At 30.3% G+C, this 21,784-nt stretch overlaps 1 protein-coding gene and 1 long non-coding RNA gene across 3 annotated transcripts in view; one reads left to right on the forward strand and one right to left on the reverse strand.

Annotated features, from left to right (window-relative positions):
* Positions 1-1,616: 1,616 nt before the first annotated feature.
* Positions 1,617-2,311, reverse strand: LOC107369016 (uncharacterized). Its single transcript, XR_001570240.3, has 3 exons — positions 2,172-2,311; positions 1,832-1,957; positions 1,617-1,755 (listed from the first exon to the last, which is right to left on the reverse strand). It is a non-coding gene; the product is annotated as an uncharacterized LOC107369016 (long non-coding RNA).
* Positions 2,312-5,767: 3,456 nt separating this feature from the next.
* LOC107368937 (CLIP-associating protein 2) overlaps positions 5,768-21,784 on the forward strand; it is a 34,844-nt gene continuing 18,827 nt past the window's right edge. For both annotated transcript variants that reach the window (XM_015936829.3, XM_015936830.3), the window contains exon 1: positions 5,768-7,595. In XM_015936829.3, coding sequence (XP_015792315.2) covers positions 6,578-7,595 — 1,018 coding nt within the window. In that variant the 5' untranslated portion in view covers positions 5,768-6,577. The remainder of the gene's footprint in view (positions 7,596-21,784) is intronic.

The following is a 21,784-nucleotide window of genomic DNA, read 5'->3' on the forward strand; positions in this document are numbered from 1 at the left end:
TAAAGCACTCTGACTTTAGCCGTAAAGAACCGTATTTTTATCCTTGAAAGGACTAAATTAATCTGATTTTATATGAAAACAAATTAATCAAAATTCAACAAATAGTTGGTTTGATTAATTGAGATGCATTGAGGTAAGTTTTCATCTTAAAATGTTGTTCGATACATTGCTTGATTGAATGGTTACAAATCAATTACTGAGAGCATTTTGATTATTCTCAAATTGGATTGAATTTTCCATGATTATCGATCAAATTTACTCTCTAATATTAAGTATTAGCCATTAAACATTGTAAATAAACATTCTCATCTTTCCTTGATTTCATAAATTAAATTGTAACTGGAGTAATTCAAGTGTTTGGATATTGAATGATGGCAGGTTTCATGTAATTAATCCACAGATTTGTTATCAACTTTGCACAGCTTAACTCAAGTATAAATAATTACTCCAATTGTAGATCAAAGTAAATTTAGTTGAATCACGCCTAATTTAGTTCAAATTATCGTAATATAATAAGCAAGATTGCCCTTTAACAGTAATTTAATTTACAGTATGTAGTGATCAAAATGTTGGAAACACAAATTTTGAAAGAAACTCAACTATAAATTACTTGATGAAGCTTAACCCAAACCTAATCTTGGGTGTTGAGTTTTAGGCTCATTTGAATATGAATGTAATGATGAACTATTAAAGTTGAACGATTAACAACCGAAAAGCGTATGGATTTGTTGAGAAATTGATTTAGCTTTATTGTGATGGAATTGCGCCTTTCTTGGGGATAACACATCATTGATCAGTTATTGATTGTGCCTTTCATTATTGACAAACCTCCAGTATTTTTAAAATGATTGCAATGACGGCGATGATGAATTTCATTGATTACCCCTTCAGCCATGGTTTAATCACTCCATAATGTTAACAATTGAAGTTAACAGTGTTTTTCCCTTTGAACTTTTATCAGCCATTAATGTAAAATTGAATTGTCCATGATGAACAGGTTCAACCAGAAACGATCATCAGAACATTAAACTGTCTTCATTGATCACCATCCATTATTGTTACATCCATTAAGCAGTAAATTTTTTAAAATTAGTTTGGTCAAATATAAACGTTGCTTGATTGGATTGAATGGACTGAAAAATGTTAACAATCAAGTTAAGATCACTTGATAATCTCATCCAATTAAAAGTTGAAGTTTCAAGTGAAATGTTCAAACTGACCCAATCAACCGTTCAGCTTTGCGATTTAAAAGTAACAGTAAATCTCAAAATAACAATGTCAGTCCATTGCTCAGCTAATGGGTTGTTAAATCGGTTGTATGTTGCAGACAAACAAGTTGTAGATCAAATGATTGCATCAGAAATGTTCAGGTAACAATTGTCTCATCACCTCTTCATCATTAGCATAACCATTATCAAAAATGATTTTAATATGAATTATATGCTTGAGAATCACGTTTAGGTGCTATTTAAGCCGTCTTTTGATCTTTTAATATCCAATGCAACCATCATTTTGTACCCCAAAAACCTTCATTTTCAGTATTAAAATGGATTCCGTTGGGTCCCGTTAACAGCCAGTGACAGATTTAAATTGGGTTGTGGGTCGATTATGACAATCATTAACAGTCCATGATTACTAATGTTAATGTTGGTTAATTTAAGGTGCTTTAATGTTTGTTAACAGAGCTGATACTTGTTAAAGGTCAATCGTGAGGTGAAAAAAATAAAACATGATCCTAAATGTGTGATAACGATGCTACAGTGAAGAAATCAAAAAATAACAAAACACTATTAGCGAAATTTTTAGTTAATTTATAAAATTAACACTTAACCGTATCAAAAACTCAGCAGGTTTTGAGCATAGGTAACAATGGAATCGCATTTTGGGGACAAAAAGCTCAGCATTCTCCAATCTTTTAGACCAGATTTTCATCTTCCATGGTTGATCCATAATGTGACTGTAAATAAGAGAGATATTAGGAAGAGAAGAAGAAGAAGACAAGGGTGAGAGTGGGTTTCTCATGATAATTAAAGATCTAAATTACACTTTTTAACCACCATAAGAGTCTCTCGACTGTAAACAATTATTTTTTTTCTGCATCATCATCATAATCATCATCAGCAACAAGAGCAACAACATCATCACCATAAACAGCTTCAACAGTAACTTACCCTGACCATGGTTTTTGGTTACAACAGATCAGAAAAAAAATGAAGAGCAAAGTTACAGGCTTTGTGTTGAAGAAAATGATTTGAATCATGTTGATGGGATTTTTAATCTTTTCAGCTATTGTGTTAATGATGATGATGATGAATGAAGAGAAAAAAAACAGTAATAATCTTAATACAATTGAGATATCGAAGAAACTATTCTCCTTTTGATTTCATCAAATGTTTTTCATCCATTTTTCTTGTTCCTCTTTTTTGCCATACGCGTTCATCGCCATTTTTTGTTACTTCTTTGTGTTTTTTTCCTCACACCTTACATTTGTTCAATGGTTATTATTTTGATGATGACGAGCTCTCCCATCAAGATGAGTTACCATTGATAAACAGGTTACTGAACATCAGGGGAAGCAAATGTAACAGTAGCAAAGGTAACTTGTATGTAACAGTCCTTGAAGTTGAACATTTTACGTTTACTCAGCTTGAAAATTATTTGCCTCTTTTTTTGTTTTCATTAACGTTTAGGCCCACCATTGAAATTATCATGGTAATAATCTATACAATCTATACAATATATAAAGTCAAAGCATCAAATTTTTGCGTCAAGATTGTGGTCGAACTGAGCGGGTTCTACGAAAAAAAATTATACAACGTGAAAGCCCTAATTCAACTACAACGACGAAAAATAGGAAACCTGTCCTCAGAATCTCATGACCTCTGAGAAATTCATGAAAATAGAGACTGGGGGAAAAAATGTAGAATCCGTATTCAATAACATTGAGAGAGGGGGAAAAACTTTTTGTTATTTAGGTTGATGGTTGATTGTTGGACCAGGATTTTATGTAAAACTTTGTCATTTGAGTAGAGAGTAAAGAGGGGACCGACTTTTTTCACCAGTTTTTTACCATCTTTTCACCGTATTGTCCACCATATTGTCCACCACTCAATCCAACACATGGACAATACCGTGAAAAGACGGTTAGCATGGGTGGTTAAAAGAAATTTACGATCAGCCATGATCGTGTCTCAGCTTGTAGCAATAACCATAATCCTTACAATTATTATAATCATTGGCAGTAGTAGTAGCAGCAGCAAAAACTGTAAAAGTCCAACAACCAAAACTTGAAGCAAATGCTGGTTTCACTCATTTCATACACTTGTGATCATCTAAATGAATATGGCAAGTTACATTGACCCATAGTTTCCTTTTGTTACATTTATAATTACTCTTTCTCATTCATTAGCAAGTTGATGACTTATGACTTGATAATTTTTGATGATTGAAAAGATCAGCTGTTCACCTTGATCCATCCAAAACCGCCAAATAGTGTAATACGATGAAAAAGGCGACATTTATTGGGATTTATGCAGTTTCTGGTGTTCATAGTTCAACCCGCAATGAGATCAAAGTTTGAGTGTGACTTGAAAGTTAATCAACTGAAACTTGAAGTGAACTTGAAAGAAATAATCTGCATAAATTGTAGACGGAAGTTATTCTGCTGAGTTTGGATGAAGGACAGGCAAGACAACAGCCACAACCAATAACAGAATAGTGAAGGAAGAGGAACTTTTATGTATTGTCTCTATTGGTTTGTTATGATTATAATAATTGACTGTTTATTTGCTATTTTGTCTGCTGCAAGTTGTAATTGTTGTTGATTTCATAGTGAAATGAGTGATGTTAACATTTTCTGGTTTACAGTTGTTGTTCAGTAAAACCATAATTTGCAAGGTTGACCGAATCCAAGTATTATCATGTTGATCATGAGTCTAATTATGAAACAAAACAGTCGAGTTAGACACAATAACACCAGTCAGGGTAAAAAAATGGTTATCCCAATTAACCAAGAGAATTCAGTGAAACATTTATTGTTAAACTTCGTGATTTGCATTTGTTCAACAATTAAAATTTAATTCAACTTTTACCAATGTTGCAATTGAAACCGCTGTCTGTAACTAACAGGGTCAAGTAATAGTAGCTGTTAATCAGTCGATTGTTAACCATTCTATGCCAAAAAAGCACGTCCGTTGAAACCCAAAGAGCTTAAAACAGTCTTATCCTTGGTCTTTGTTGAAAATCTCATGAATTTCTGATTTCTCATTGATCCAACTTTGGTATCAACAACCTTTAAGTTGCTTTATCATTTCAAAGGAGATTGATTCTTGATTCAGCAATAATTATCATCACCATTTGCTTCCGTTATTTTACAATTTTTTAAACAGTTTCCATCAGAAATCGTTATAAATCCAGAATTGCCATAATTGTCAAAAGATTTGAGCGAGAATTGGGTAGCAAATGAGAAACAATTGCAAGAAGCTTTGCTTGGGTTTCACTAGTTTGGTTATTTTTGCCTCTTGGTTAGGTCAAAATGGTGTAAACGGAGAAGCAAAATAGATTAAGTCGATGATGATGGTGATGAAGAGAGAGAGAGAGGATGGATGACAATTTGGATGTTGGCCAGATTCACATATTAAAAAAGGGAACTTGGCCATTTTTAAAACAAGGAAGATGCTCTTAATGCGCCAGAGAAAGACAGTTTAAATAATCATTTGGACTCTATTGTAGGCCTGAGAACCTCCAATTTTCAAGATGGCAAAGTTAATCCAGTTATTCCTGGTCCTCCTAGACTCTTTAACCGTCTTTATCCATTTGAAAAAATGTAGAATCAAATTGAGTACCAATTCAGTCAACAGTAGTCAACTCTTTGTAAATGTCAACTTTTACATTATGGTGGAAAGTGAAGAAAAAACAAAAGAGAATAAAAAAGAGAAACTTAATTTTCTAAATTTCAATTAATTGGCATTGATTTAAACGTTAATTGTAGATACACTAAAACAAAAAATTAAATTAAATTGTTAACAGACAAACACAAAAAATCAAGTAAGTCAACAAATTGCGTCTAAAGGTACTGAAAAAACACCAGCAAAACATATTTGGTAAAAGACCATAATACATTTAACCTTGTCACTTGTACACCAGATTAACCTTTCATTTTTTTACTGCTACTTCTATTGCTACCGGAGTCGTTAAGTCTGCATACAGTAAGTTGAAAAAAACTGGTAAATAAAATAAACATTTTTGTTAACAAATTGTTAATCAAATGGCAGTTAAAATAATCAAATATTGTGTACGACTATCCAAGCCAACATTATGGTCACAGCTAGATGATGATGAAAAGGTCATCCTTTATCTTCTGGTTAAATGAGAGGGAAAATGAAAAGAGTAAATCAAATCTATTGTCGACTCGGGTTAACTCAAACATGAATCCTAAGATTAACCCAAAGAAACCCAATTTCAAGAAAAATTTCAATTCTCTTTCTATTTTCCAGAGAACCAATCATTTCTCTCTTACATTATCTTCAATTGTCTTTCTCTCATCATGGAAGCCATCATCTTCACCATTTTGATCATTATTTAAATAATGAATTTTTTAAAATTGAGTTTGTTTCACTTGTCAGCCACAACAAATGTTAGCCTAAAAATGTCTTAATCTCAAGTCCAGCTCAACATGATTTTATTTCCTCTTCTCCCACCCTCTTTCTCCCTCCTCCACGCCCGCTCACTCTTATCATCATCATTCTCTTTCTCTATTTTCCTCTTCAACTCGTGTTGCCTTAAACACGCGTTGACTCTCTTTCAATTTTACTGTCAGTCTTTTTTTTCTCTTCCCTCTTTACTTTCTCATTATCTTCTCTTTCTTATTTCCATTCTCTCTCTCTCTTCCACTCTTTCATTATTTCTCTTTTTCTCCGAGTGACAGTCAGACTCCTTCAAACTCCTTTTCATCTTATAGCTTAGGTGATGAAGATCAGCATCTCTATTCAATCTACCATTGATTTCTTCCATCTCATCATCATTTCTCCCTTGCTTATTGTCAAAGTTTCTGGGTTACCGGTTAGGTTTATGCGCTAACAGGGTTTCCTCTCTTCTCTCTCTTCTGGTCTCTCTGGTCTCTTTTGCCTCACTCTTGGTCTTTCTTTTCCCTCTCTCTCCCTGATTTTCAACATTTGTTTACATCATTTCATACTATTTTATACTGATCTTCGGAGAGGTTAAGGGCTTCTCTTGTTTTCCATTTTTCTTCTCTCATTTTCACTTTCTTTTTCCTATTTTTTTTAATTTTCTTTTTACAATCCTTTTCCTCTCTATCCAAGCTTCAATTTTACCATCAACTTATTCATCAAAATTGTGATCTTGTTTTTCTGTGTACCTCTGTAACTGCCAATATGCTGTGTGTACATATCTTATCCTCCTACAACATACAAAGTATATAACATATCTTTTACCTTTTTTGCTTATTCCTTCTTAACTCTCCATCTTATCACCTTGACAGTGATATTTTTTTGTCTAACCAATCTTTCATACTTAAACCGTTACACATTGGTTTCTTATTATATGTAAGTTAATTGCCATGGAAACACTGTTAATTAACTACGAGAGAAAAGAAAATGTTGGTAAATGTTCCACTGAATCAACCTTGATAGAGCCTTTAATTGGAGTCGGTTCTTCAACTAGTGTTAACCTGGTCTCTGGTATTAAAATAAATAATAACCACATCTTTAACAGTAAACATCAAGACCAGGAAAAGCAACATCTAAGTTCAAATGGGATTAATAAGTTGCTTCGGAAAAGTGTTTCTTTACCATTGGAACCTTGTACTGATGAACCAGATTCATCGTTAAACCAAACCGCCAATGATGACACCGATACTCACCGTAACAGTGTAAACAATAAATCATCGATAACAATGTTGAGAGATAAGGGTTACCTGAATATGGCGACATTTACTCGCAACACTGGCAATGGATTAAGTGAATATCGAGATTGTTACAGTGATTCTAATACACCAGTTAAAACCATTTCTCCTGGTCAATTGTTTAATAATCATGATAATGGTTTGTTAACATGTCAACCAGCCAAATTTTCATCACCAACAGAGACATCACCTCAACAATCATCATTACCAACTGAAACCGAAACACCACCAACAACAAGCGAATTATTCCATTCTCGATTTAATGGATCTTCCTTTTCACCATCACCACCATTAACATCTACACCTTCAATCAATAATTGTAACAGCCAATCCTCTTCAACTCGTTCCATGGTTAATGACCATTTATCTGTTTCGTATTTGGCTGACCATGATGTTGACAGTGGACCTAAAAGCTTACCAACTTTCAGTTCAACCCTGTCTTCACCATCTTCTGGAACATCATCAACCTCTTTAACCAACAAAGAGTCTCTCTACTCTGGTTCTGGTTCCATTGATGATGGATTATTAACCCATAATGGTTCCATTGTTTGGGATCGAGAGTCTGATTGGATCCTATTGTTTGATGAAATGTTAAAGCTTAAAGGAACCAACAGGCAAGGCTCAGAAGATTGCATTTGTCGGCGTAAATATTCCGACTCTCTCCGAATCAAAGGTAAGATAATATATCCTCTTTTAATCACCATAAAACCTTATTACCTTGTCACACTAAATCACAACCAGATTGTTATAATGAGTCTCAAGTAACTTCACTTTAATTTTCAATTGGATAACCTTCAATCAAATTAACCATTTGTTTTGCTGTAAAACCTTGTTGACACAATTGTTTTTTTGAAAATATTTCAAATCAGCTTGACCATTATAATTGTATTCATAATTTTTTATTTGTCTACTTGTGTTCATCATTGTCAACACTCAATATGCCTTTTTAAATATTTGTGTGACCAATTAATTAATAATTTTACCATGGGAAATCAAATAAATGAATCAAGTTCTTTCTGACAGTTTCTTATAAACAGTGAAATCACCATTTGATATTTACTTTGATGTCTAAAATCAATACAAATGAAACATTGTATTAAGTGTTGATAATTTACCTTAAAAACAACCTTTTTATTCATGAATCATGAACAACTTTATTTACTGTTTTTTTTGGTGAATCTCATTTGAAGGTGAAATTAATTGACAAAAGGTAAAGTGCTTGCGATATTTTCAAAATATTTAATCTTGGTTCACCTACTTTCTGACGATTATCATCGACATCATCACCATAATCATCATTAGCTTGATCATTATAAGAAATGGTTACAATTTAATTCAACACATCCATTTTGTCGCAAACTGTCATTGAGAAGATCCAAATTATTTTAGGTGAAATCAAAAATAACCAGTTGATGAAGTGATTAAACAGATGACAATCACAACTGTAAATTATCCTCTTAATGATAATCATAATGATGATTTACTCAGGACAATGATTTTGTATGTTAACCTTCTTCTCCATAACAGCCATGAAATGTTTCAAATGTCAGTTGACTTTAAATTATTGGACAATTAAAAAACTGACAATTTGGCAAAAGATCAACCCAAGAATATCAGTGATTCTCAAGGAAAATAAGAGTGAAATTTGATGATAATCTGAATATTAGACGTAAAAATTATCCATTTTTTAGTCATAACTTGCCAAATGATTAAGTTATCCATCATTATTAAATAATAGGAAAAAGATATGAAAACATGGCGAAATGAAAGCCTTTTTTCCCTTCATGATTGTTGATAGTTGTGTGTTGAGGATGAATTAACCGAGCGTAACTGGTTCCTCTTTTTGTATTACCTGCAATCAAATATAAACAATAATTTTTGACAATGAATGCATAACCCAAAAGCCATTTTACAACATGACTACTAATGGACCAAAGTAAAGAAAGTAGCTAAAGTTGTATTTCCAAAAGAAAAGGTTCAAAACCTTTTTTAACCATTTCACATTTACTGTTTAATCATAATTTTCATGTTTTTTTTGCTTGATAATTTGATTGCTTGATGTTTATCAAACCTTTTTTGTGTTTGTGTATTTGCTTGTTTTCATTCACAACAATAACATTGCTTGAGATGAAAACTCAGTTAAATTTACTGATTGTTAGTCAATAGCTTTGTATTTAATAATAACGTTAGGTTGAGGAAGAAGGGAATGAAAAAAATATCAAGAAAAATTAGTTGAACCGAATAAGATGAAGATGATAATGATGATCATTTTGATCTTTCCGATGCTTCTCTTTGTAAAAATCTTCATATCGATAATGATGATGATGATGGAAGGATGAAAACAATTGAAATAAGTTAGTCTTGGATGATTTTGAATGATGAAGATAATCAATTTGATTGGTTAATAGACAAATAATTATATGTAATGATTAGCAGACATAGTCAATTGCCTTTTTGACCTACCATGTTAACCTAAATTGCCATTTGTATTGCTTTATCCGCACCAATCATTATTTATACATCAACTTGAGAAACAGTCTAATCTAATTGTTATATCAATGAGAAGTACCAGAATTTTGTTTGGTTAGTAATTAATAAAAATTGATCATTTCAAGATGATGTATCAAAATGTATCATAAAGAAACCTGATTCTTGCTTTATAACAATTTTCCCTCCAATCTCGATATTTCAACAAAACTAATCGTGTTCCAAAAATCAGAGGTTTGATTCATTTTTAATTGGCATCACTATTTGCATTATTGACCAGAAATTAATTTACCGATCAAAGTGGTTATGTGATGACTTTTGACTTTGACTCTAACAAGAAATTAATTTTTAATATTGTAAGCTTTCTTCAGACTTGCGAGTTCAATTCATGATTGAATTATTTTGCATTATTGTGCCAATAAATCAACATGAAACATCAGATTGAATTAATTCTGATGAAATTTCTTTTACGTTTCTCTAAATCAAAGTTTAATCGACTTCAAGCTCAGCAAACATTTTCGGTTTATTATGAATTTTAAGCTAAGGAGTTGGATTGAACCTAAATATTGTATCCAATGGTTTGTTTGATATGAATTTACGTTTCATCTAAGCTTTTGTTTTAATCTAAAAATTGAGTTATTTCAGGCTCTTAATTGGCAATTGACCTTAAAATTGAATTGATTAAAAATCTATCAATTTATTAGTCAAATCGATTGGATTTTATCAACGGCCGATTTTAGATTAACTCTTGATAGCTTTGCACTTGAAGATATTATCAGAATCTTTGGTTTCCATGATTGTCTGATTAACTGTCGTTCAATGTTTCAATTTTGAAAAGTGAAACTGAAAGTATATTAATTGTGATTTACCTTTTAACCCAATTTTCAACCCAAAAATTGTATTCCTCCATTTTTCATTCACCTTTACCTGCATCCTTTTTATTCACGCTCAAAATGCTGTTTTACCTTTTACCATTCAAACCAATTTAAACTTATCAACAATGTTGACAATATTTTATTTTTTTCACCATAAAAGATATTATTTAACCAATAATAATGATAAACATGTTAATAACAATGATAATAATTTTCTCGCACTTTTTACTTCCCTATTAATGGATAATCACTCTAACCCTTACTTAACAATTTACTAATTTCACTCTTAACCCGTAAATCAATACAAAAAAACGACAAACTCTACTCTTGAGTCATTAAGTCAATCCATACACTTAATATAATGATAACTTATATTGTTGTAATGATAATAATCACTTTCTGTTGTTCAAATGGTTAGGCGTTCAAAGGTGAAAGTGTTTCTTGTAGAGTTGCACAGTAATTTAACGCACCTTAATCAGATAATCACAACTTTCCAAAGATAATATCATGATCCATCCTCATCAAATTAATTGTTAATTGTTTCAATTCAATTTACACTAATTTTCACTTTGATTGTTTTCAAGTTGCAATTTTGTTGCTCTTTGAAAGTAAAAATTTTGATCAAAACTATTCATGAAAAGAGATTGAAAATGTTTCTATTTACAGAAAAATCTATTCATTCAAATGATATTCAAATGATCATTTCTAATCTAAAATTAACCTTCAACTGTAATGGCAGTTAAATGAATGTCAATAGTCAATTGTAATCAAAAGAGATTCATGATTAACAGAGTTTTCATGCAAAATGAGACTCAATTAATGTTGCAGAACATCAATTGCTTGCTTAATTAGCTAATCAAAATGATTATCTTAATGTTACAATTTTACGATCTTGTTCAAGCTACAAGTGTAACGAGATTTATTAATTGTTAGATTTTATGTTCACTAATATGAAACTCGCTATATTTATGCATTATTTTGATGGTAAAAGTTGATTCCTCGTTTTTATTGAATGATCATTTGATTGATAAATGTTAATAGCCCATTATTGTCGTGACTGTTGATGAATAAATTAATGTATCTGCAAATTTGAACATCGGCCCACGTGTTCATGATGATCATCATGATTGAGATGTTCAGAATAGATATTTTTATTGCCGATCAATTTTTGCATCTCTTTCACTGTTTCGTCTAAATTTCATCTAAACTTTCATTTTGATTTAGCTATGAAATTGATGAACAAATCGCCTTTCAATCTACTTTTTAATCACTTTACTCTAATTATAACAAGAACAGTTAATTTTTATTTCCATGGCTTCATGAACTTCTTTTGTTTGCTTGGTAAACGTGGGTTTTGTCTCATGTAAACGTTTCAATTGAAAGGTAAAAACTCAACTCATTTCCTGACAATTTATTAACACAAATCACAATTTTGCGGCTATTATTACTCGACAATATAACTTTGTTTCATTTTTTAGTCTCTTTACATCAACTGTCAATGATTTCAATAAAATTGAAACAATTGAAACCTTTTCCGACAAAAACATAACCAACAATCATGCTTAAATGTTTTCAATTATAAGTCTATGCCTCGAGTTATGCATTTCAAGTAAACTCGAGTATTTTCAGGAAAAGATTTTCAGAGATTTTCACTCGTTAATATCGCTTCTTTGTTCAGATTGGTTTGTGTGAGTTCCAACTCTTTTTCAAGTTCTGACATCTACACATGTACTTCTGATAATTGTCATCAAAGCTCAACTCTTGGAGACTCATTTATTTCAGATATACATGTATTATATAATGAAGTATTTTTCAACTTTCCGATCGTGATGAAATTCAACAGAATCTTGAAACATTTTTATTCAGCTTCTCTGTTGCCTGAATCTTGATCCAGTTTTTGGTCAATATTCATTTGAATCTCTGTTTATCTGATTTGGCTTTGTAAACAACTCTGAAAGTTTATCTACACTTTTCTCAATTGAACTGATGATAAAACTTTGCTTTACATGTTGATCTTTCCTCATGACTATTTATTCAAATGATTATCATGTTTGTTAATAAGCTTTTCTCTATTTTTTGTAGACTTATTACATAATTCATGGGTTAAACATGATGAAACTTTGATTAATTTTTTCATTACTTTTCGTCTTGAATCTAAATTTAGGCTTTCTTTAGTCAATATTAAAGCCTTAACTGACTGTATTTACCTTGAAATGTCCAAAGGAAAAGGTTAAATTGATAAACGATGTAACAAAATCTGATGAAACCTTTTATTGATGTTAGTCACGTAATCAAATAGTTTCATGTATATTAATATCGAGCCAATTAGGATACTTTTTGGTCTACAAATTTGGTAATTTTAATCTAAAATTGTGGTCATTTATTTCGGAAAACTCAGAATTTGAGGTTTCAGAAATTTTCTCATCAAGGTTAATCTATTTTACCAATTTTTCCTGGACATTGAAAACTTGAACTTTTCAATTCAATTAGCTAGAGCATGATTTGTAATGAAAAAAACTTGAAAGGTTAAAATTTACCCAACCATGAGTTCAATGAATTACTTTTGAATGTGAAACTCAAAAATGTTAATTGTTACTCACAATAATTGTTGTCATTGCCATAGGATTGTATTGCTTGAAGGCAAAATCATTTTGCCTCAACTAATTGCAACTTTTTTTCTTCATGCAAATTCATTTCCAAGTCAAACTATTTTTCAAAAAGTAATTCAATTTGAATAATAAAACCCTTTCTCTGAATCACATTGGAAAAGCTTTTAAGTTCAAGAATCAATTGTCAACTATTTGCAGCATAATGCAAGATCTGAATTGTTAGTTTAATAAAGTGAATTTCTTGATGAACTTCTTTGAAATTCAATTAAGATGTTGGTTTATGAAAAACAAAAGCAGTTATTGAAACGTAAATTCAGTGAAAGATTGATCAATGGTAAAATTGCTTCCTCATGTAAACGATGCGTCTTTTTATTGGCGACAATCTTCATTCACCCATTTCTTTGCCTCATCTTATCAGCTTCAATCTCTCATTCTTGACATTTGTTTTCAGCATATTACTTGACTACTGAAAATTTGGTTATAAAATCATGTCAAGCATTCCATGAGTTGTTCATCTTCTGAATTATTAATTGAACGATAGTTCCGTGTGAAAACCGGAAGCCGTAGTGACAGGCAATATCATGATGAGTTTATTTCAATAATCCAGACAAAGCATCATTGTTCTGATGAGTAGTTATGATAGTTAATCATTCATAATATCATTGCTTTTGCGTACAAAATTTTGTCAAATGATACATCAAATGTGCCAACGATTTCGTTGGAAATTCAACAATTGAAGACATCATTTGATAATAAATCCTGAGTTTCATTTGTCAACATTTCTCATGGAATTTCAAATATCTGAAAGCTTTAGGAAATTATGAAGAAATTTTAAAAAATAATAAATGTTTAGTCTATTCATTAGTTATAACCAGATGAAACAAATCGGCTAAACTTTATTTATCATATTTATGATTCTGTGCAATTTGAACGTTTATACCTTAATATCCAATATCAATCCAAATGTTTTTTTCATGATTGTCAGTATTTTCAGAATTATTAATCAAGTTTCAACATTTCCGTATGAATAGCGGAACCCAAATGAAGCCAAACTATGAACATTATTCATCAATTATTGTTGGATTCACTTTTTCATCCAATGAGTAAATTCAAATCTTATTGATCAACTCATTCTGATGAATAAACTGCTTTAAATTGTGAAATTTTCATTGAATGTTTGACTTTTCAATGAATGAATTATTAAAGGTGTATGATGAGATGGCGACATAGAATTTTAATCATTGTTGATCACTTGATTTGATTCCTGTTATGTCATATTATCCATATTTCAATCTTTTTACTGTTTGTTTTGTTGGTTCCATTTGAATCTTTTTTAGGTTGTTTTGTCTGTTTTCAACTGATTTAATAATGAATGAACGAAACAAGGAACCGTAAATTTTTTGGTTAATATACTGTAACATAATTGTGTTATTTGGTCATTATTGAGTGCCCTTACGATGACAATACAACAATTAAAATAGATTACCATTATTATCAATAGTTAGAGGAAAAGGTGAACAGGAAAAGTATTTTTACTCTACTTGGATAATAAAATATGAAAAAAATAAATTCAACCATCAAATGGTTGAAACACAATTCAACTATTGATATTATTTGTATATCATATTTGTCGGGATGAATCAGTTTATTGAGAGATATTGATACTTTAATGACGATTTGAAATACAAACCCTTTGAATTGAATGAAGAGATGAATAAAAAACCATGCGAGTTCTGAGAGAAACCATAAAACATTGAATAGTCTGGATTTGTAGTCTCTGAATGATTAAGCTGAAGTTGATGAATCTTGTTAAGAACTTTCTTCATCCAATATTGGTCATGTTAAATTGTAAGGTAAAAATTCTGGTCAACATTTTCTCACGATTTATCCTTAATTGCAAGACAATCAAGTTCGACAGTCCAAGATGATTGAACTGAAAAAATATCAAATCATGATGAGGAACTGGATTAACAGTAAATTAATGAAACTGAAATTTTCTCTGTCCATCAATGATATTGCATTTTGTATTCTAATTAAATTCAGGTTAATAAAGGGTAAAACTTGCGTGATTAATCAAATAATTTGGATTTAATTTGATCACAATTGTAGGATAATTGAACATTGTTAACTTTAAAACATCTGATTAAGAGTTTTACAATCAACCCAATTTTGATCAATTTTGGTGAACAAAATTTTACACAAATTTCTCATTCTCAATGCAACCTAAACATTTCAGACAAATGACAATTAAAGCAATCAATTCAAGTGAACATTAAATCAAATCTCACGATTTGTTTAATCAAATTGCTATTCATTAATAATCGCTAATTCAGTTACACTAAACTAATCCCTGATCAATAACATCACTCCAATCTAATTGTTTATCAACGTTCAAATCACTTCGATTTCGTTGCAATGTTCATCAAATGTTCACAAAATTAATCAGAATTATCAGTTTAAAGAACTAATTAAAGAATCGATAAATTTAGATGAAAAGTGAACCTTTATTGAACCAAATGAACGGTCATAAAGGTTAGCCTTTATTAATATCTGGTTACCTTGAAATTTTGCATTCAAATTATTACATTTAACTAGCACAATTTACGTAAGTTTACTCAGTTGAGTTGAACTTCTGTAAAGTAGATATTTGTAGTTGATTTAAATTGTAATCAACCCTTAATTTTGTTGATAAAAATAAGATTGAAAAGGTGTGCCAAGGTTAAATAACAGTAAATCAATGAAAAATTATCATTACAAGTAATCATTATAATAATGATGATGGTCAAAATGAATTGGTTAGAAACTCATGTGTATTATCATGAAATTATATCAACATGAATCATTATTAGCCATTCATTAAGCTATTAATAAAGTTTTCTGATGAGCACAAATTTTTGAGTCGCTTTTTGTAAATTGTGATGTAATTGTTGATGAAACATTTTAAATGTTACAAGTTGATGCATCTTCATACACTTTGTTAGGTTTGGTTGATTAAAAGATTGATTATGGTTTGGTTTTTAACTTTTCTGCCCATTACAAGTTGATTAAACAACACAAAGTGTACAATTTAATTTGAGTTTAAACCCTTTTTTTACCCGCCCGTTACAATTAACCGTTCACTAAAGCTGTTGATGTTATCAATCAAAATAACAATTTTGTTTAAAGCTACTTGATTTATTTACTTTTAATTAATATAATCTTTTATTTCAGCTATTGATAACTTTAGCTATTTGCTGAACTTTTCATCAATCCCTGCAATGGCTAAGTTTTGCAGCTATAATTCAACTTTTAATTACGAGTTTATAACGCTACCACAATAAGACTGATTTGATGTCCAGTTTTAGTGAAATTAAGACACAAATTGCTGTTCTTTATTCATAACCATTTTAATCATTTTTCAATCAACATTCAAAATTAAGTATTATTTAACTAACTGCTACGAGAAGTTATATGATTTACTATCGAGGGCGAAGCCCGAGACTGTTTTATCATATAACTTCGAGTCTGTAGTTAGTTAAAAGATTTACGTCACGACCAATTGATAAAATATCCAAATTGTGATTTGATTGGTGACCACAAAGACTTATCAACTAAAAATTGTAAAAGTCTAGATTGATAAGAAAATATTGAGTCCATTTTTATCAGACCTGTGATGTTTCTTGATGTTAACAATTGATGTTAACTGTGCTGGTTAAATGTGCTGTTAAACAAAATAACAGTTTGATTAAATTGCATTTAACCAGCACTGAGTGATGTAAGGAAAATTAATATTTAGATTCTTTGAGCAGCTCGAAGATCAAATCTTAATCAGCCTTAAGTTTGTCATCTTTAAGCTTGATGAGTTTTCCAAGGAAATCATGAATTTCATCTGTTTTACCATTTGAGCTGTAAAATGAAAAGTTGTGTTGGCAATTTGCAAGATTCAAATGGTTTGTGAAAACGCAAAAACGAAATCAAGAAATCGATTCTAAAATTGTTTCGATATCAAAATGGTCAAGATGTGACCTCGAAGCTTCAAAGTACTATCTTGTACATTTGATTGTAGTTCAAGGTTCGATGTTTGTTTGAAAACCTTTTTGATCGACCGGAAAATTGAAATGAAATCTGCAATGTAATCTAAATTGAAACCAATCTAAACTTTCAACTACTCAACAGTTGAAATAATCTCATGGTTTCTCCATGAAAGCGAATGTGATGAACTTAACAGAAATCAATTTGTCAATTAACTTTCTTTCAATTATAACCAACTCAATTAACCTACGCAACATCTAGCAAGTTGACATTAACATCTAATTTATCCTGAAATGAGAGCGAAAAAAAGAGAAAATGAAAAACAAAATTAAGGTCAAGCTTGTTAACAATCAGTTGATTGTCAAAAATCATCCTTATTCTGATTATCAATGTTTCTTGATGGTTAAATATTTTGTAGGCAAGGTTAAAAATAAATTGTTTCAATTGATTGTCATCCACTATTTTCTTACCTTGACACACCTTAACTTGGTATAACCTAGTATTGTTATTAAGGTCATAAAGGGTCATTTCAGTGTTTCACCATTGCTCTTGATAGCATCACTAACATAATTTAATAATGTAAATAAGCAACCTTTTTGAGGAAAGTTTGTAGTCATTAATCAATGAACTTTGATGTTTTTGTGACACAAAAGGCCTTTTTCTTACACTTTGAACATTAACTCCGTTAAAAGGCCACTTTTGGATTGCCTCGGGTTGAAATATGAAAGATAAATTGTTTTATGTTTGCATTTTTTTCATCAACTAAAGCTAAAATTAACATCGCACAGATTAACTTGATTGTGTTTTAACAATTAACAATCTGTAATGTTGCTGTTAATTAAACAATTTAACAGCTTTTTTGCACCATTTTAAGATTCTTGATTAACTCAAGCAATATTTTCAAATATGCTCAACTTAATGATTATATTAGAGTTGAACTTTTTTCCTGTTACCAGATAATTCATCATCACCATATTGATCCGCTTTCTTCATCAACATATCTTAATTCAATCATTTTAATCTTACAAAATCTTGCTCTTTTTCATTTTAAACTTTTCAACAAAATTCACAGCAAAGATGATTTATGATCAACTTTTTCATACAAAATTGATTCTCTGATAATCCCCGATTAAGAATAGATTCAAGCTTGTGATTAAATAAAGATGTTTCAGGTTTTAATTGTTATTTTAGCAAAAGGTTAAGCAATTTAATAACACTATTTCTGGAGATTCCAGATTCTCCCAGAAGAAAGTCTTGAGTAAGAACTATTGCCAAAGTCCTGAGGTTGGATGAACCCTCGCAACCTTATCCAGTCCACCCTTTCCCGTTGAGTCCCAACTATGTTGGTCAGAGCCAACAAAGCTACTAGTGAGTGCAACCTTTGCGAGGTTTTGTTGCAAAGATTTTCATGATTATTCAAAGATTGTTCAACTAAAAGCAAATTGAACTGATCAGAAAGATCTTTATTGTCTCTTCTAGGTTAATTAGCAAACTCAGGTCAACATGTAAAGTGATGATTAAATGCAGCATAAAACTGAACTTGATTTGCACAGATTAACTCATTTGATTCCCGGATTGCAATTGAAACTTTAATATCAATTTCGAGCATCGCACTTGTCGTATCATGTAGCAAACGATTGATTGATTTGTGTATCATTTGATATTTATTCAAGTTTATGTCAAAACAGTGTCTTTGATAGAAAAATGGAAAATTATTATTCCAATCAATCAAATTTAATTAGAGTTGCTAACTTGATCAATTTACTGTTTTCCATTCATTGCCAATCTTAACCACTGATTTTAATGCTGATTGTGTCATTAATAATTTAATTGATTGCAAAGTGGCACAAAATGTTTAACATTGAAGTGCGAATGATGATTAAAAGCAAGTTTCATTACAAAATAAAAACTATCAGTGAAGTGATGATGAAAACCTATTTTTGATCAAGTTGCGGCACCAATCGTTATCTGGTCAATCATCAATTTCATCAAACTCATCAATAGCAGCTGAAATGGACTCATTTCACCACCGCACCCAATACCATTGCCGTTAACCGGTCAACACTCACCTAACCTATTCAACTGATTAATAGTAATAATGATAATTAATATCAATATTGGCCAGTAATAATCAGTTTAAGTCTTTTGGTTAACCCAACCAAAAGCTTTACCCAGTCAAAGTAGAAACCATTTTTCTGGTCATTCTCTATTTGTTTTTAAATTTAACTTTGATCAGTTGAATGAAACAGTTGAATATTGCAATAAATTGCTGGTTAATCATAATGGGCTTATAAAGACTTGTAAGCTTGAGGTTAAAGGTTGAGATGCTTTTTTAGACAATAAATGATGATTACATTGATTGTGGATTGTTGAGTAAATTAACATCCATTAAACTAATAGCACTTGAAATAACTATTTTTACCATCGATTTATTGGTTACACTTTTAGTCGGTAAAGAGTTAAACAATGGTAACAATTAGTTAATTGTTAACCTCATTTTTTTGCTCTCACTTTAGCTTTTAATCTAAATTGATTGCAATTTCAGTTTCACTTTAATTTCAACATTAAACTTCAACCAATTTGACCATTTATACAACACGTAAAATTTATTCACAGATTAATCATATTAATTGCTGAAATCAGTGAAGTTTACTCAGGTTGATTGATTAATCTTAATAACTATTTATAATCTTCTAGCTTTTATTAAACTTTCAATTGAATTCGTTTTCCGTTCATTCTTTGTGTGTTTTCAGTTATTCAATTTATAAATATTTTGTCTTTTGTCAATCAATGAGCTTGTTTAAAAGCAATTCAATCTTATAATCAATTGACTTTTAAATGAAGCTTAACAAACATTTTCAATGAAAAAGGCTGTAACTTCCTTACTTGTTTATCCTTTAAGCTGTAATCCTTCCTTTTTGATAATCTTCTTGCCATTCTGTCTGAGTTTACTCATATTAGAGTAAATTGCTGATTTTATCGAGATTATCTTGATTCAACTTTTCATCACATTCAAGTTTCATTTAAATTCACTTGTATTTTGTATAAATTAAAATTCTAGTTGCAGTTTATTGTCATTTGAGTGGTTAAGGAGTTGAGATTTACTATCCTTGAAAAATTAAATAATGAGTGTTGAATTAAAATGTGTAGGTTGATTGTTATTAAATTGTTAGATTAAAGGTTTATTTTGTTCACACCAATAATGTATTGTCACTGTCAATCAGTTAAATACATTTATTAATTTTTTAATAACAAATGCATTTCAATTTCAAGGTATTTTGCTATTAAAATGGCAAAGAAAAATTCAGTAAAACCAGTTTAATCCAAAGCAATTACAATTTAATAAATTTTTCAATTTGACATTTTGGTTCAAAATAAAGATTTGAATTTGCTGCTTCTCTTTACAGTTACATTTTAATACTCCAGAGAGCGCTGCAGGCGCTAGCTTTTGCATTTGATTAATGTTGTTATTTCAATGAACAAACTGATTGTTATTTAATTGTTTTGCTTTTTTCTCAAATTGAAACCATTAAATATGATTCAGAATGAGTGCAATTTCAATCGTTATGAGTTATTTTATCTCTTGAATCATCTTTTTCACCAAAATTGGATCAAAAGTTGCCTTATGTGAGTGAAGACTTGGATTTTTCCTGGTTAAGTCAATGTATCATCAAATTGATTTACATGATTTGGTTAAATTTACATTCCTTTTCTCATCATTACCGTTGAGGATTTTATGATTTGCATGAATTGACAATTAATTTGCAGAAAATGTACATTTGTCAAATCATTAATTGTCTTGAACTGTAGTTTCCATCACAATTAAACTTCCATTAACCAGAGTTTTAATGGAAACACTTTTTCTTCTTGTTTGTATTCAATCGTGTTCAATCAACCTGCATCTTTAATCAATTGATTATGACAACATAATTAACACTTATTGAGATATTTATGTTTGGTAAAGAAACGGTTCAACACAAACCAAATGAATCTAATCATGAATTTATTAATTTACTCAATTAATTCATTTCAATTAGTTTTTCTGTTGTCTTGCAAATGTTGACTTTAATCATTTTTCAAAGCAACAAACAAAAACAAAAGTATTTTTTGTATTCAACTTGAAATTGCCTCAAGATTAAGCTAAATGTTAAACTGAATAATGAATGATTAAAAGGTAATAATAAATAAATCTAAATCTCATGATTACTATTAAAGTCTCAATTGATTAACCAATTGTATTACAAAAGCAAAGGCTCAATTGAATCTCATTTCATCATGAGAATACAAAGTTGATGGCAAAACGATACAAAAAAATGTATAATAAAGGTGAAAAGCCGAGTCTAAATCAAGTTCAACCCAACAATTTACTGATTGTTTGCCGATCATCATTGCCTATTTAATACCATTTTGTATACACAAAAAGGAGTAAAAAGGTTTCTTTTTTCACTTTAACTAACTAATTAGCTTAAATAACTATCAGGTTTTATTATAACTGATTCACTTGCCATTTAATAGTTGCTCACACACAAACAATTCAAGTTATTTAAAAATCATTTACGGTCAACAATTTAAACTAATTATAATGAATAATGCAACCATTTTTATTGCAAATGAAATTTAAAAGCTTCTTGGATTACATTTCAATACACTTTAATCATCCACATCAACCCAATCATTGACTTGATAATTCTAGTTTCAACTTATCCATTCATTTGACAACAATCAACTCTAATTGCTATCATGATTGTTACCTATTGATCACTGAATCACAATCTCAATGTTTAAATTTATTGCTATCATTATATCAAAATGAAGTGCTATTATTGAACAAGCAAATTTAGGTTAAACAACAATCCTAGAAATGAATTATTTTTTCACAC

Source organism: Tetranychus urticae, chromosome 2 (genome assembly GCF_039701765.1).
Source record: "Tetranychus urticae isolate SD_2017Ah chromosome 2, NJAU_TeUrti_SD_1.0, whole genome shotgun sequence".
NCBI classification, from domain to species: Eukaryota; Metazoa; Arthropoda; class Arachnida; order Trombidiformes; family Tetranychidae; genus Tetranychus; species Tetranychus urticae.